We start from the raw sequence: 17,730 nt of genomic DNA, 5'->3' as shown, positions 1-17,730 counted from the left end.
ATGGATAATAAAAATATAAAATGTATAATTTATAATATATATTTATTACAAATTACGTTTATTACAATTTTTTTTATTACAAATTTTAATTCATTGTAAAGGAAACGTTCTTTCAACTTATTATTATAACCTATTATTTAAATTATTTTTATTGAGTCTCTTGTTCTCAAATATTTTTTTAACTGAAAGTATTCAGGAAAATGTTATTACTGTAGTGATTTTATGATAGAGTTTATTTTCTCAACACATTCTTCTTTTTTCTTTGTAATAGCTGCTTCTGCTTCTACAAATTGTTGACGTCCTATCTTGCCTGGTACTAATTTGTCTACATACAATGCTTGTTGTTGATTATAAAGTTCTTTTAAAGTTCTATCATATTTCTGTAATTCTTGAATACGATCATATACATCTCCTGATTCTCCTTTCAAGCGTTGTGCAATTTCAGTAATAGAATTGGTTGCACTCTTATATTCTTGATTAATACCTTTTACTACAGATAGAAATGCATTAGCATCTTTGTTCGCTTTAAGATATGCTAACTGATCATCTAGTTCATTGTAAGAAGTTACTCTACGATCTTGTGCAGCTAAGATCTTTTCACACTGCCCAGCAATTCTTAATTTACTTTCTGAAACTTCATCTTTGTCAATTGAAAAATCAAGTCTTACATAAGTAATTACTAATAAAAATAGTAAATATAAAGCTGCGGCTACAAGCAATGGTTCTTGTAACATCAATATACGTGGAAATGTATATTTTAGTTTAAAATTCTGAATATGATTCTCAACTAAATTCTTCTTAGTAACAGAAATTACTGGACGACCAGTAGTGTCTAAGTATGTGTAATGAAGAGAATCTGGCAAACGTGTTGCAGAATATGGAAGGCTTAATTCAATATTCTTGGAACCTTCTGGCAAGATAATCTTTACAATTAATTCATCTACAACCATATCATCAAAAACATGATCCAACAATCTCATTTCTAAAGTATATAGATCTCCAGAATGGAATAAATACTCATAGCTAGGTACATTATATCCAACTATATATTTAGTTTTCCAACCACCAAACAGTGGAAATCTTGGACGAAGATTTAGTTCTACTGAATCCTTTTTAATACGAGTATGTGATGTTGAAATGTTACCAATTTCATCTCTATAATAAATATCAGAGGCAGCTGCAGGTAAAATTGTATCGAAACTTTGAATACTAGCTTCCCATGATTTTGGTTCTCTGGCAAATTCATATCGTGAAAATGAGCCTTTTAATAATGCTCCAGTATGTAATAAGTCAATATGTTCTTCTACTGCTATATTACCCCAGTGTGATATTTCAATATTCCTTTCAAGTCTGGTAACTGTGAGGAATTTATTATTATTTTCAAAGTGTATGTTTAATTCTTCATAAGAAAATGGAGAAAGTTTCTCATATGGACCATATGTGATAAATGAATCACTCTGTGAAACAGGTTTAAATTTAGTGTAGCTCTCAATATTACGTGATGGTAAAGATACAGTGGTTGTTTGTTTCATTATGCTATATGGTGCATAAAGATAAATATTTCCTATATATTTTACTAATTGTTTTTCTTTTTGTGTGATCTCTTTAGGATGAGGTATAAGCTCATGAGCTAATATCCATTCAATTTCAATAGACATAGTTCTTCCAGGAGACAATGGGTCTTTTAATTCAATTTGATAGAAAGTTTCATCTGGATAAGCATTTACCTTCACTTTGGTTAGCTTTAATTCAACTCGTACAGGTTCTCTATAAGCTGCTATGTAACTAAGACTACTTTTTTGTTCAGGTTCCAGTGAAAAAAGGAAATTTCGCATGTGTCGATCTTTACTTCCATTTTCTAAAATAAGTCTAGTTGTAATTTTTGTTAATTGAGATTGCAGATCAATATGTTTTTCCACGTTCTTAAAATTCAAGTCGGGATCAATGGAGCTGGCAGTAGCGAAAGATTGGATATTTAATCCGAAAAGTAACACAATATTCCATAGCAATATAATTAAACTACGATTAATCATATTTTTCACGTAAAAATTTCTTTCGGCTCACTGTTGATTGTCGTTTAACACTCTTAACTAACCGGTAAACGAGTTACAATCGGTATCATCATAGACGTGGCGTTTATCTAAAACCACGTATTATGTAGACACGAAACTCATATACGAATTATACGATATACTTCAAGTATATCTATAATACATACATATCTCATACAGTTTTCTGAATTTTTACAAGTATAATTCAAATATGAATTGTAAAATTATGATTTTTAAAAATATTTACATAAATCCTAAATAATTATTTAATAAAACAAGAGGATAAAACTGAAATATAAGAAATCATATCGTAAATGTAATTTATAAGTATATATACTTAAAAGTATATTAGATGATGAAATTAACCTTTTAAATTCTGTTATATTAGGTTATATTGTATTGCCACAAGTATCAGCAGTGTATAAAAATTGCTATTAAACTAAGGACAATGATTTTATCTGAAATAATGCTTAATTCAAGAAAATCTTTATGTAACCAGTAAGTAGTTCATAATATATGACCTTAATCAAACTCATATAAAAATAATGATCGAAAATATTTTTGTTGAACAGTTTAATATTTTATTGTACAAACAAGATGTATAGATCACATTTAAGAAAGTTTTATAACTATCAAACATTATATCGATGTTATAAAGGGAAATCAAAAATTAATGCACAATCTGATACATTTTATAATGTAAGTAATTAATCAAATTTTGATTTTACGAGGAATGCAAATCAGTCAGATCTAATGTTATTTTATTATTTTTTCATTGAAGTTCAATATCGATAAAAATAATCTTAGAGAAGTAAATAACTCTACACAGGTAAATATAATGTAATTATAATATGAAATAGAAATTGTATAATTAAGTATATAGCATAGTATGCTAAAAAAATAGTTTTCTTTTATTCAAATGTAGTGTAGTATATAAACATATTAACAACAAAATTATCATAATAGAAACAGGAAGGACAAGATGCAAATGTATTAAATTTTAATGATTTTGCAATTAATAAAACAAGTAAGTATGGTAAAATATTAATTTCCTCTAATTAATGAATAATATACAAATGTATATTGTACCGATATTATATAAAATTAAGTTTCAATAATATTTTCATTTCAAATTTCAGGTCTTGAAAAAGTTCATCCACATCCTAAAAAAGATCTTGATCTTATCTATGGAGCTATATATACAGAATTCAATAAGTTATGTATATCATATACATATTCAGTAATAAAAGAGAATATTAATAAAATGAAGTGTACCATCAATGTCACATGGCCTTATGAAGCATCCTTTTGCAATATAGCATCAAGCAAAAAGAAAGCTGTAAATAATGCAGCATTAATGTGTTTAGATTGGCTATATATGAATAAAAAAGTTAAAGATTTGAAACCTATATTATATGATTATAAAAGTAAAAACAGTTTTTATAAATCTCAACAATCTGTTAATATTAATCTTTCACCAGAGTTCACAAGTAAAATACAATCTTTGATTGATACTTTTAATAATGTAAGGTTTATAAGTAACAGAAATGTTTGTTTAATACTTATAAATATCTCAATTTATTTATTATGATTATTTGTAGGAAGTAAAATCTATAATAACAATACCATGTGCTACTGAACTTAATGAAGAAAATTTGAAAAAGGAATTGGGAGATAATCTTTCATTAGATGATGATTTTACTAAAGTGAGTAGCAGTCATTCAGTAAGGAATGTAAAAATAAGAAGATATGAAGATATAGATTTGCCTATTATTAATTATAAGTATGTATTTATATATCTATACATAACATTTATTATCAAATTATTTATTGCTTAAAAACTTCTTTCAGGGAAAAAATACTTAATACTTTAGAAAATAACCAGGTTTTGATAATTAAAGGAGACACTGGTTGTGGTAAAAGTACCCAAGTTCCACAGTTCATACTGGATGAATATATAAAACAAAATAAAACACATGAATGTAATATAGTTGTGTCAGAACCTCGTAGAATATCAGCTATTTCTTTGACTGAACGTGTTGCGTTTGAACGGGATGAAAGAATAGGCAATAGAATAGGTTATCATGTACGTTTTGATAATAAAATGCCAAAAACAAGTGGCTCAATTTTATATTGCACAACTGGCATACTCCTGCAAAAATTAAAACATAATCCTACATTAAAAGGAGTATCACACATAATTATAGATGAAGCTCATGAAAGAAGTCTACAAACAGATATGTTGCTAATGTTATTTAAAGATATGTTGGAACGCAATCCACATGTAAAACTTATAGTTATGTCTGCAAGTATGAACACAGATATATTCCAACAATACTTTTCCGCCACAGTTATTGATGTCCCTGGAAAATTATGTCATGTAAAAATGCATTTCTTGGATGATATTGATTTCTTAAATAAGAACTCATCAAATCAGAATACTCCTATGGAAATAGAAATTCCTTTCAATAATATAGTGCATCTAATACAATGGATTATTAAAAATAAACCATCTGGAGCTATTTTATGTTTTCTCCCAGGTTGGAGAGAAATTAAGTACTTACATAACATGCTCCAAAATAAAATTAATAATTTATTAATATTACCACTTCATTCTAAAGTATCAAATAATGACCAGCAAAAGGTTTTCAGATCAGTTCCTGATAATATTACGAAGATTATTTTAGCTACAGATATAGCTGAAACTGGTATTACCATCAAAGATGTAAGATATGTTATAGATACTGCTGTTAAGAGAGAAGTAAGATGGAATAAACAGAAGCTTCTATCCAGTTTAGATTTTAGTCGAATATCACAAGCCAATATTTGTCAGAGGTAATTTTTATTTTATACAACGTTGTGATTTTACTTTCAAAGAAAGAAAAGATTAAAATATATTTTTATTAATATTTAGGAAAGGAAGAGCTGGACGTGTAGAATTTGGTGAAAGTTATCACTTAATTACTCGAAAACAATATAATGAATTAGATCTATATCCGAAACCAGAGATATTAAAAATTCCATTGGAAGAAGCAATTATTATTAGTAAAACATTATCTGATAAGAAAGCATTGGATTTCTTTAATAATATGATTGATCCACCGGATATTAATTCAATAATTTCTGCTGTAAATAATTTGGAAATTTCTGGCTTTCTCGATAAGGATGAAAATCTTACAAGTTTGGGTGAACGTGTTTCGTATATTTCGTTGCATCCGAAATTAAGTAAAGCAATAGTACTTTCCTGCGTTTTACAGTACGCAAAAATTTACTTTGTTGCTAGAAGATATCTTTATTTTTTCATATTTTTATACTACATATTTATGTTTATATTTTTAAAAAGTTCTTGTTGTATATTTCAGTTTATTTTTTTAGGTGTCTTAGTCCTGTATTATCAATAATCGCTATATTTTCTTCTTTTGATGGAACTAGACTTTCGTTAGAGGAAATATCAAGTCCCTATAGAATTTTGAAAGAAAAAAAGTTGGAATTTCATGAAACAAGTGATCATATTGGTATATTAAAATATTTTCATCATATGAAGTACAGTGATAATATCTCGTATCAGAATGCTAATCAAATTGAGTTTACAAAAATCTCCGATCTGATAGAAAGTAAGTCTGTTATACATATATATGAGGAAAAATAATATTTAATATTAGGAACAACTATTGTTTATTTGTAGACCTGTTTTTGACATATGTAAGTGAACTTGTAAGCAGTGCAATGGTTTCAGAGACACCTAATTTTGAATATTTGGATGCATATTCTGATAATAATGAATTGATTCGAGCGATCTTATTTGCTGCTACGAATAATTTGATAAAAAGAAATGCTTATGGATATAAAAATGGATTTTTCACAAACAAAGCAAACATATTAATGACTGAGTTAATATATTTTTTAAAAATACACATAATTATAATATACAAGAAAGAGCTAAAATTTATATAGTTTCCTGCTTTTTAGGGCTAACAAAGTCGTTGAAATTAAAAATGGGAGTGTAAATTACAATAGAAAAACATGGCCAAGTGAGTTTTTGACTTACATTAATAAGATGGAGATGGTTGAAAGACGTTCTTGTGTAGTTTTTGATACTAGTATGATATCACCATTATCGGTTTTATTATTCAGTGAAGCTGATGTTGAGTGTAAAAAGGTATGTTTTTGAATATAACCGTTAATATATGTTTATACAATGCTAAATGTTATTTTTCTTACAGATACAAAACAATGTTTCCACCGAAGAAGAACAAATTTGTATTAGGATAAATAATATAAAGAATTTAAATTTGTTGTGTAAACCCGAGTTCGTATTTCTATCTATATTTTTTACATGACCAACTTATCTTTTATTTTATACATTGTCTTTTTCCAGAATCGCGGACATGCTATTACAACTTCGAAGTATGTTGTGGAGTATCGTGCACTTTATAATTAGATATGAAGGTAAAAATGGTTATCAAGATAAGCTAGAGTTAGTTCAACCATTTAGAGACAATTTAATGGTTTTAATTTCAAAAATGTTGACGGAATCGTCACGACATATTGACAATACATCAGATGCAAACGAGAATTCAAAAATAAAAAATTAGAAAAATTTAAACAACGAACATTTTTGTGACACCGTATCACAGAATCTTTAATTCTATGTTAATATATAGAAGCAAAAAAAAAAACAATAGTTCATTTGCAAAATTTGTATATATTATCTATTTATATGTGAATATAAATAAATACATATAGTGATAAGAATATACAATATCAATATATAATTTTGATATTTACTCTAATGTTGTTCATTTCCTATCTGACATTTTTGTACACGTATAAACATAAATTTCTCTATGTGTGTTCTGTAAATCACAGTATAATCTTCGTTTTACAATAATTTATCTATAGTTATGTGAAAATTCAATAGAATTTGTATTTTATAAAATTTATTATTATTTAATTTATATTATTCTTTAGTAACTTAATATTTAATACTTACAATACTTACATCCTGTTTCGCTAAAATCCTAAAACCCTGCCAACACCATGTTCCCCGAATTTATGGGAGAGAATATTAAGAATTAGATTCTCAATCCCAAAGTTATTCACGTTAGATTTTAATTACTAATCGCATATATAATATTTGTAACTTCGCCGTCAATACAGTACAAGATATTTGCGATTGTCAAAGCTACTTTTATTAACGTAGCATTAATTTTTAATGAATTATGCTTATACTGATTGTTAGTTTATCTACATATATTTTTCTGTGATATCAGTCAGAAAACTGATTACGATTGACGTTGAAAATTGCCTTTTATGTATGCAATTTAGTTTTATTGAGAACGCTTTAGCTTCGGCTTAGAAGTAGTCATTGAAAACATTCGATGTAATCGATTAAGTCGCAAGTCTGTGTAAGTACGTTTATATGTTAAATAAAACATTCCATATATATATGGATTATAATAGTTATATATATATTATATATAAAAACATTATATTTATATAACTATTATAATAATATAATAACATAAAATATATTATATATAGCACTGCTATATTGTTACATTATAGACATTCAATATATTAAAATCTATTTTATATACATCTGGCAGGTACATTGAAGCGTGCGCTTCTGATATGAAAAAGATTACTCTATTACGAGAGGTGAGGCGCGACGATTCTTATTAATATTTTTAAGCTTTAACATATAACAATCATTATTATTTGTTTTGTTTCTATTTGTTTAACAATTATTTTTTATCCTAGCGTATAAATATATAAAACTATAATAAATTAATAAAATAACGAAAGTACATATATATTAGGATGTAACATACTATAAATATAAAATACATAAATAGGAAATATGTAAAAATCTATTTCGATAATAACAAATACAGTTAACTTTATATTTCGTGATAAATGCCATTATTAAACAAAGCGTAATATTTTGTAACAATAAAGTCAACAATTAGCACCAAATTAAATAAAATAACTATTAATTAAATAAAATGTGAAACATCGGTAAGTAGTCGAGGTCTCCTTTGACGAATATATAAAATGTTGTTATAATCTCTTTTATTTCATGACTACCATGAAAGATAACAATAACAAGTGTATTAATAACATTGATAAAGTAATGTATTAAATTCAAGATTGGATAACTACATGGTGGTGTGAAAACAAAACAACTTTTACGTTGCTTATATAATTTCCTACTTGTGCGTGTTGTAATCAATTCTTTCTATGTCATTTGATATAAAAATTTTCTTTCGTTTCGTTAGGAAATTACTATCACATCGACTAGCAATTATAAGTTGTAGTATTACAATATTCTAGTAAGAATATCAGTAATCTGTTTAATTATTTATCTATTATATCTTTACCACATAATATTGCACTTCCGGCCACTTCACTATCAAATTAAATTACGATGGCAATTTCTACGTATCGTCGGCCACAATTCCTTTTTCTTTCTCTAAACGAATTATATATATATATATATTTATATAGATTTCCTTCTTGGTAGAATATAAGGGATACGATTGAATAAATCTTTCCTTAAATTTAGTAACCCTTTTCATAACATACGATATAAGTATATTAAGAGTTGGTAAACTAGTAAATGCGAAGTAGCTTATTTTCAGATTTACTCAGACTTAATATCAGTAATTAAACTGTACATTTACCCGTTCAGCGAACTTTCAAACGCGTCTGTCACGTTTTATCAATTAAGTAAAAAGGAATTTACGCATAGTTATCCTTATATTGAGAAAACCAGTTCATTAAACAAAAATAGTAAAAAATCGGTGAAAGATAATTCTATAAATTCAAGAAACTTCTACTTATATTTCTACTTAAAATCTAGGACTGTCTGTAAAAGATACAATGTAATGTGCAGAAGTAATAGAATCATGAAAGTACTGGCCCTTAAACGCGTTATTAAACAATACTAATTATGTCTTTTGTGAGAAGGTTTGTGAATTGCCACTATTGTGAAAATATCTATCCACGTAGATAGATGGCAATTTAATTTTGATTTTTACTCATTCTGAATGTATTTAGTACTGTATTTCCAAGTCATTTCATTCATTTTAAAAGATTCTACAATTACCATCACAATCATCAATTGCAACCTCTAAACAGGTACAATAATTATACTACAATCTATGCTAATCAACTCTTTGCTATACGATATCGAAATAACAGAAAAAAAATACAACTTTACTCATCAAACAGCTTTACGATTAAATTGGCTCTCTAGTTCCACACGGCGGAAGAACCGTGATGAAACTCTCAGTCTCGCTATCGCTGGTGCTAAAGTTTGCCCTCTCTAAAACACCGTTCTCATTCTTGGTACAAAACGGTTGAAGGTACATGTGCTTCGCTCCAATTTCCACGCCTGAGAGTCTGCGGAAATTTCCAAAGAAGACACTGTCTGTTCCAACGCTTTCGGCGCCGCTTTCGCTCGCACCGTCACATACGGATTCTGTCTCGTCGGTTTCTGAAACGCTGCTCACCTCGTGTTTCAGTAGCTGTTTGTGCGAGCCATTGCTGTCTGTGCTGCTTAAGTATCCGCTATCTTCTACTTTCATTCGTGGCTGCTGATAACCGGATAAATGACTCGTGGAATTGTTGGTCGATTCGCAGTTTCTGGAAGGTTTTGTCAGATGCTTTTTGTAAGTTTGAGGTTCGCTGTTCCTCCTTTGGTTATCCTGTTTATGATACTGATCGAACAACTTCTTTTTATCTTTATGACTACGAGGATTGCTCCATGACGCAGAAACGTTGGACTTTGACTTGCCTCGCGTGCAATTGCTTCTGATTTGGTCTTCCAATTGGTGTCTGCACCTTGTCATCGATTCCTCGGGCGATTGAGACTTGCAGGAGTAAGAACAATCAGTGGTCCCTACGTGGGTGTGTTCAAGCGGGACAGGAGCACCGTTGCTGGTCGTAGGGTCACCCGCTTCGGCAGGACTCCTGTCCCAGCAGTTTTTTGACAAAGAGTTTGATGGTAATTCCGCGTCCTTCACACGGCGCGGTGGTTTCGGATGCTGATAGATGTCCTCCATAGGTGGTAACGGTACCACGTCAGGTTGGTTGCTCGGTTGTCGTTGCCTCTTCAACTGTCTGGTCTCTGGCGTTAAATACTTACACTTCTTCCAGGACATAGAGTCATCCAAATGGCCATTTAGCGATTTGGTGCTGTTAGACAAGTCTTTGGGACACGACTTCAGTCTAGCTTCGTAGATTTCTCGAAGGCTACCGTAGCCACGTTGCAAACACGAGCCATTTTTCGACGAGTCTTGATCGCGAAAACTGCCTTTGCTTTTAAGGAGGATTTGAGCAGGTCTTTCCAGAGAGTCCACATAGATCTCATCAGGAACGTCCTTTTCGTAGTTTACGTCGTCGTTGATCTTCAATTTCATCGGTTTCCTATCCAACGTGTCTGGCTCGTATTCAGATTCATCCTGCTTGACGTAGTTCTTCGGCGAATCTTGAACCTTGATAGTTAAATGACCGGGATTCTCGGGCTCGTATTGGATTTCTGGCCCAGAATCGTCGCTACAGGCTGGACTATCATAACCATCGTTCACGTACACTTCGCTAACAAGCGAGTAACTTTCCGATTTTTGCGAAGAAATTAGCTCGGGCAGGCTATTGTAATAGCTTCTTTCGAGGATATCCTTGTTCAGTTTATTCGGTACCATCATTTCACCGGTCCTAGTGTTAATCACAGCGTTTTGCATCGTCAGTTCCTCGTCCATTGGTAAAGCGGTGGATAAAGCTGGACTCGATTGATCGGTCGATTCTGGCGAAGTAGACGACTTTCTGCTAGATTTCGACCGTTCTAAACTATCCACTTCGTAATCCGTGATGTTGCCTGATCTCGAATGATGTTCTAGTACCTTTGCATCGACCATTTCGCGGATCACAGCATCCATTATACGTTTTGCCGTATTTTTAGCACCTGGAAGCTCATTGATCATATCCGGTAGCTCCTTTTTCGATCGTGTTGTATTTTCATTGAATTTATTCGCTTGTTTTCCAAGTGAACTCTCCTTGATAGCCATTCTCTCTTCCATTTTATTATCTTCGTCCTTAGGGACTACGATATTCTCCACTTCAGCTTCTGTTTTCTCCATCGTCTCTTCCTCCAACGTTGCGTTCTCTTCCATCTGTTTAATGAACGAATTTTCGATAGCATTCCTCACTCTGGCATTAATGACATCGTTGCCATTACTGACCGAACAATCCTCGTTCCTCGACGAATAATAGTTCGATTCCTCGAACATCGACTTGGTCGAACGTTTTGAAATGCTATGCCGATCGCCTGTCTCCAGGATTTCGCTTCTTGCGACGTTTTGGAACGTTTTTATCATCGGTGGATTATCCTTCCACGAAGAAAGGAGTTTTCCTGTTAAACCTTTCACGTCTGTGTCGAATTCTCGTTTGGCCAGCTCTTTTAAATACTCCAAGTTCTTGTTGAAGGTTTTAGTATTTTCCTGAAGCGCTTTCCGAGCTTCCTCCGCGTCTCGCCAACGTCGTTGAGGCGTTGATCTGACGTCCTCTAACCATGCGCGAACTTTACTCTCACCTGGATTCGTTTGATCAGGTTCCGGAAGCGCGGGAGTGTCCCTGAACGAGTTTGTGCAACCTGGGCATCCGGTGCATCGTTGAGACTTCCGTGACTTCGTAATAGAACTCTGAGCCGAATTCGAAGCTGATTGTTGCTGATTTTTCGTGGTGTCGCAGTGCTCCGTGTTCATTTCTTCTTCCGGTATACCTGAATCGTGGATAGAAGAAATATCGGATATTTTGAATTAGTTGAGAATCGTTTCCTGTCACTTTCCTTGATCGTTATGTTAAAATAGAGAAAAAGAAACTGTCAACTAACCGACGAGAGTAGGAACGAATCTCTTTGCGGCCATTTTGTGCTTCGCGATAGAGATAACTTCCCGAATTTTGAGAAGGAACTCGATGGCTGCTGGAGGGGGCGCCTAGAAAGATGCCCGGCTGTCTTTAAATTATCTCGCAGTTATCAAAATATAGGAAATCAGTTTTTCACCAGAGAATCTATTTCATCTCGTATCTACGGGAGTTATGGGAAAGCTTACAAGCAACAATTGTCTGTCGAAATAAGCGGGGTTGAAGTACAGTTTTCTTCTCTGAGCCCCGGGTAACACCGGCACATCCTGTTGATGCGGATTATCCGCAGTTTCCACGACTCGTACATCCTCTTCTGGCAGTCTTTCACCTAGAATCGATCCAGTTCCAAAGCAACCCTCAGATTGTTCCATGTAAATGCAATGGGGATGAACAATAGCCGAAGTAATCTGTTTGTACATAGAAGATGCTTTTCACTCTCCAAAGCTTCTTTGAATTGATTTAAAATAAAAATTAAGACTGCAGGAGAAGAACACGTTAAGTCATATTTCCTATCTTTTTGCAGGGAAACAGTTACAAGATATTCGGTATATCAATTCTATGTTATCAAAATTGTCTTTCATGTGGATTTGGAGATAAACACGTGTTTTTACCATTCTCTTCAAAGTATTCTTTGTTTTCATAATCGTATAACACATCGTCGATTCACCAATTATTCGAAAGCTATTTGAAAGATCTCTGCGTTCAACAAGTTGTCGTTATTTTCAACTATGTCATTATTAAAACCCTTCTGCTTAATCGAGAAACGATATTGAAATTAGGAAATCAAGAAATGTGTTTATAATGTTTTTCTCTTGCGATTTTCAGATAGAATACTTTAAAGGTAGCTTCACCAACATTTTCAAATCCCTGTTCACCGTCGCTCGGTGGCAGATCATCGCCAAGATCGCTCTCCGTTAAGCCGCTGTTAGTATCGCTCTCGAAGTGTCTCGAAGCAGCGAGCAAAGGATTGTTCTTCACCAATCCACTAACTTCTCGGCCAGGAGTCAAGCTTATTTCCGGCTCCTCGACGATTTTCCTCCTAGCTTTTTTACTATGAAGATACAAGGACACGCTCGCAACGTAGATCAAGGCAAGGATCACGGATGAAAGACCGATGGCCGTGTATTCCGTGGCGGAAAGACCTTGCGAGAGTTGTGTCGTCGAAGAGAACATCACTTCTCGAACGTCTGCAGAGATTAAAAAAGAAAGGAGCACAGTTTTAGAATGTACCGTGATAGATTTTTTTTTAATATTTACAATAATATCGCTGGTGAACTCGTAGAATCTCTCCAAATCCAATACATTGACGATATTCACTTCTAATCCAGTTATATATTATACGATATATATAATATATAATATAAAGACATAATATATAAGATGTTTCTTGTAGCCTCGCGTATGCACGTTGCGCACGGGACCTTTAATCTCGTCCGAGCTCCGTTTACAACGCGTACGTCTCTACAAACGCACAACTATAACCAGAAATGCGCTACAGTGGTATCGACAGATTTTTGCAAATATCTCGGAAATCAAGCGAAACCGAAGGTCGTATGTATAGGAGAAAGTTGTTCAAAATATTGATTTTTATAAGATATTCAGAAAACATCGAAATCGTAGAGAACGGTCCTACGAGTTCACTGTCTTAGTTGTTTGTAATCAAACGTTATAAATAATATTAAACCGATATTTATTGTAATATTTAATATAGAATAATATTATAAAATAATATGTAACATACGATTGAAATATTAATTATTAGGCTATTGGTGGTGGACGATAACTTAGGTAAAGAGAATAATTGCGTGCTATATCAAGGCAGAAATCATTATTTTCTCCGCGTTTCTACGTCCCGCAACTGAAATTTCCATTTTTATGAAAGAATTTATTTTCGTTCGATCACGGGATATGTTGAATACCGACTACTTTTAGACGGAGAACCAGCGACCCTGAAAGCCACGCACGGGGTGAAGACGCCGGGAAGCTTCGACTTCGGCGAGGCGTCTCTGCAGACGAGTTTGGCCGTCACTACTCGACCCTCAGCTGCCGCTCTTAGTCCCGTTTCACCTATCCACTGAAACAAAATCGTTCGAATTAAATTATTCTGTTAAAAGCAGAGGAGTTCAATGCCGGAGGAAATTCTTTCTTTTTTTTTAAGAAGAAGAAGCAACACGCAAAAAGGCAAGCAATAAATGAATAAGGAAATACATCGAAGCAAGTTTTTCTCTTTTTGTCCCGTTTGTATTTTTATGGGGAAGAATTGAATGGAAAGTGCACGAATTTCACCTAACAGTACCGTATATATCGTTGTTCACGTCTTCGGTTTCTCCGGTGCATGAATTCACATTCCGTTCTGGAACGTTTCTGTGAGCGGCTGTCTTCCAGGTTCCTTATTAACCTTACATCAAAGGTTTTACAAGTATCCAGAAGAAACACTGGACGCCTGTCCTTCGTTCATTTGCCTCGGACTGACCGAGGGACGTTCATTTACCGGTCGGTCGCGAAATTGCGGCACTTGGGTGTGCGCAGATGTATTTTATTCAATCGCGAAAGCTTGGTACTACTAAAAAGCTGCTGTATATAAAAATGCACTTTTTGCATCACAACACGACAAAAAGGAACGTTGATCGTCGAGTATTTAAAACTGGACACTCTAATTTTTACGTTAAAAATTATTCTTCAGTCTTCCTTAAGGCTTTCGATATTATCAGTGTCGTAAAAGCTAATGTTTCGTTTGTCAGTGTAATTCTCTTAAAATTGTAAAATGCTTAGATGTTCTACGCATTGGAATTACCATCGTTGCAAAATTTTCTGCATTCGTGCAAAAATGCAAAGAACATGTGTAACGTATAAAAATATATAAAATATCCAACATAGGCTACACGTTATAATTTTTAACAACAAAGCAAAATATTCTAACATCTTTAATTTTTGCTCGATATATTTCAATCATTTTCTTTCTTTAAACCAAAATATTCATCGTGTTACATAATTTCTACAAGTGGTGTAACTACATAGAGACTTGTTTCACTCGCTAAATATCATGACGAGCCGTGATATTTTACGTATTTCCGGCTATTACGCGTATTCTGTGTAATTTTGCACCTTTAAATTTCCTTCAAAAGCACGAATATCAGCCGTCTGCTTATTATTATATCGCCTGCTGACAGTGTAATGACTTATTTTATGCAACTAACCTGAAGGAACGTTCTTCCTTCGTCACGAAACAGCCTGAAGGGTGGTTCGGTGTCCGAAAGGTTTCTCAATTCTGACCATCCTGCGCGTCCTAATTGCTGAGCTCCGGTTATACCACACACTGGCGTGCTCACACCTTTGATCGTATAAAAAATTAGTGCTTTCAACGTCGGAGACATTGATCGATTGATAACGACAGAATTACAGAGAGTATGTGTAACGTTCGAGATGATTTTGAGGGTGTAAAATTTCACAATATCCTCCGATTGATTTAACTTACCTTCGAATCGAATTTCTGCATGGGGGTATATTATTTGGCCACGTTGAGGTAAAAACACGTACGGCACCCTTTCGATTTGGCCCGTGTTACTGACGAAACCAGCCACGTTGCACTCTGCAAGCATTCAATCATTCAATCGGAATTACTCGTCTTCTATATTTTGTCTACGATATAAAAATCATGGGCAAGAAACAGAGAATGATAAGTACGGTTTTGTCGATTTTATGATTTTAATTTTACTTTGCGATTAAAGAGTAGCATTTTAATGTACCATGATTCCGAACGAAGACAATTTCTCGTTGGTATCTCGTACCTCGTACCTGTAGATGAATTCATAATTTTACAGAATGGTTCTATAGCTATGAAATATAGCGTATATTTCTTTTCAATCAGGCTGTTAATTACATCTTATGGCTCCGATCGATACTTCGATACGTACGAAAAAACGAATAGAATTATAAAATAGAATTAGGCAAATCGGAGAATAAGAATTTTACCAGATAATAATACAGGTATAATAGCAAAATATATTTATCGTTTGAAATTCGATGATATTCCGTTGACGGTTTCCACGCGTTTTCTCTAATCCCAAGCGATGTCTTAGAGATACCATACCCATCGACATAGCACGAACGAAGGTGTTCTTGCCGCGCAAGTTAACGTTTTCTCGCGACTGGCAATATCGGGCGTATGCGCGAAAGCACGGCTTGCAGTTCTCAGTCGCGTATCGGCTGCAGTCATCTGAACGCGGTGCAATTATACAGCTCGCTCAAAAATTCGGCATGCTCCGCACGAAAGCGCAATGGACAGAGCGCTTCCTTTGATCAGGAAATGTACAAAGGACCACGTATGTTTGTATTCTGTCGAAAAGGTTGACACTCTTGCACCGAATCTCGTGAGATGGTCGATCTCTTTGGAGAAAATTGGTCGGGCGCGGTTCATTGACGCGTTTATTTCCTGTAAATTTAAGTTCTTAATAAAGAAAAAAAGAAAAAAAAGAATCTTCATCGAGGTAACAGTTAGAAGAAACCAGGTACAAGCAACGTAATGTATCCGTAAATATGTTAATTAACTATTGGTTGTCTTGAATTTTGATATATTCTCTTTGAAGGGCTATTTAATCGGTTGTAAAAAAGGTCTCCTCGTACTATGGAATCGTCGAGGAGTGAATTCCAAGACCGAAGATTCTTAACGTGGCATGATCCGTGTCGAATGTTACGATACCTTACAAAATACGTTGTTTAATTTGTAATTAACAGTTACGAGGTCTCTGCCGGAAAGAAGAAACCGCTCGTTAAAATGTTAATGATTCCGTCGATGGCGAGCGAATTGTCATCGTGAGTAATCTGGTACCTAATAAAACCGGTCTTAGAACGTTTCAGTTAATCTTCTTGCAAATAAACGGCCACTATTAAATACATATCGTACATCGATATTGAATGGTTTTTACTTTTCAGTTCTTGTCTTCGAAGAAACCTTTAATATTAATATCGTTAATAGAGCGTTTTTTACGAGGATTATTTATCGATACGTTTTTCGTAGAAATATCAAAATGGAGAAGGAGAGAGGGAGCCGGTAAACTCGTGCGAACCGACACAGTTGCAAATTGCGGCGAAGACGGTACCGGTTCCTTAACGAGAGAATGTCATACGATAATACTTTGCCGTTTATCAAGATTTATGTGTTTGACGTATCTACTGTGCGGTTCGCCGGTATTCCTGAAAATCAGTGGAACTAGTTATTCCGGAAAATGCCGTTTCTCGCGGAATTGTTTAAAGGGCTGTTATAAAAGAAGCACACGATATCAAAAATGTGTTACTTTCGTGTACAGCTTTAGAATCCAGTGTGTCGTCGGTCGATCTCGTGTTACCAAAATTGTCCTTTTCTTTGGATTTGGAGTTAAACACTTCTTCATACTTTTCGACATTTTTTTAAATATTTTATTTTTAAGTGTATCGTATTTTAAAAGATATGAAATTAGCGCTTATCTTAATACTTTGTCTGCCACGCCGAAATATCATGTTTCGTTCAGGACGCCATGGAAGTATTTTTATTATTCAAAGCATATAATGGCAAAATAATAATAAATTGATAATGTAAGACAACATTCTTCCCCAATGGACCGTTTATCTTACTGGTGATCACGGGTGACAACCGTGGCACCTTGTTAACAGTTGATAGCGACATATTATAACAAGGCTTCGTTTATTTCAATAAACCATTCACATTCGTTATTTCGTCGTAAGCAAAACGTCCAGAGTATATTGTTGAAACAGT

The 17,730-nt window shown here is 33.4% G+C and overlaps 3 protein-coding genes across 11 annotated transcripts in view; 1 reads left to right on the top strand and 2 right to left on the bottom strand.

Moving 5' to 3' along the window:
- Nucleotides 1-23: 23 nt before the first annotated feature.
- Nucleotides 24-2,151, bottom strand: LOC122570999 (dolichyl-diphosphooligosaccharide--protein glycosyltransferase subunit 1). The gene has a single exon (XM_043734123.1). It carries the CDS (start codon nucleotides 2,031-2,033, stop codon nucleotides 207-209), a length of 1,827 nt encoding a protein of 608 aa, XP_043590058.1. The 5' UTR covers nucleotides 2,034-2,151; the 3' UTR covers nucleotides 24-206.
- A 156-nt stretch (nucleotides 2,152-2,307) lies between these two features.
- Nucleotides 2,308-6,838, top strand: LOC122570994 (ATP-dependent RNA helicase DHX30-like). 5 transcript variants are annotated; one of them, XM_043734113.1, is made up of 14 exons: nucleotides 2,308-2,367; nucleotides 2,440-2,549; nucleotides 2,624-2,750; nucleotides 2,833-2,880; nucleotides 3,018-3,078; nucleotides 3,191-3,576; nucleotides 3,653-3,834; nucleotides 3,903-4,886; nucleotides 4,966-5,307; nucleotides 5,427-5,665; nucleotides 5,788-5,941; nucleotides 6,021-6,210; nucleotides 6,275-6,360; nucleotides 6,430-6,838. In XM_043734113.1, the coding sequence occupies exons 2-14, from the start codon at nucleotides 2,500-2,502 to the stop codon at nucleotides 6,644-6,646; spliced, it is 3,066 nt and encodes a 1,021-aa protein (XP_043590048.1). In that variant the 5' UTR covers nucleotides 2,308-2,367; nucleotides 2,440-2,499; the 3' UTR covers nucleotides 6,647-6,838. The 5 variants fall into 5 exon arrangements, with proteins under 5 accessions (XP_043590048.1, XP_043590045.1, XP_043590047.1 ...); XM_043734110.1 differs by having other exon boundaries at nucleotides 5,737-5,941; XM_043734112.1 differs by having other exon boundaries at nucleotides 2,326-2,361; nucleotides 5,737-5,941.
- Nucleotides 6,839-6,988: 150 nt separating this feature from the next.
- The window catches only part of LOC122570993, a 78,140-nt gene continuing 67,398 nt past the window's right edge, over nucleotides 6,989-17,730 (bottom strand). For 4 of the 5 annotated variants that reach the window (XM_043734105.1, XM_043734108.1, XM_043734106.1 and 1 more), the window contains 7 exons: nucleotides 15,454-15,567; nucleotides 15,176-15,309; nucleotides 13,902-14,052; nucleotides 12,834-13,165; nucleotides 12,167-12,385; nucleotides 11,947-12,049; nucleotides 6,989-11,835 (listed from right to left, as the gene is read on the bottom strand). In XM_043734105.1, the coding sequence (XP_043590040.1) occupies nucleotides 9,296-11,835; nucleotides 11,947-12,049; nucleotides 12,167-12,385; nucleotides 12,834-13,165; nucleotides 13,902-14,052; nucleotides 15,176-15,309; nucleotides 15,454-15,567 (3,593 nt within the window). In that variant the 3' untranslated portion in view covers nucleotides 6,989-9,295. Of the gene's footprint in view, nucleotides 11,836-11,946; nucleotides 12,050-12,166; nucleotides 12,386-12,833; nucleotides 13,166-13,897; nucleotides 14,053-15,175; nucleotides 15,310-15,453; nucleotides 15,568-17,730 lie in introns of those variants that run through there. The other variant, XM_043734109.1, reaches the window with a different exon arrangement.

The sequence above is a fragment of the Bombus pyrosoma genome, linkage group LG9, assembly GCF_014825855.1.
Source record: "Bombus pyrosoma isolate SC7728 linkage group LG9, ASM1482585v1, whole genome shotgun sequence".
NCBI lineage: Eukaryota > Metazoa > Arthropoda > Insecta > Hymenoptera > Apidae > Bombus > Bombus pyrosoma.
The sequence above is the reverse complement of the archived record's forward strand: the minus strand, read 5'-3'. Positions and strand labels throughout refer to the sequence as shown.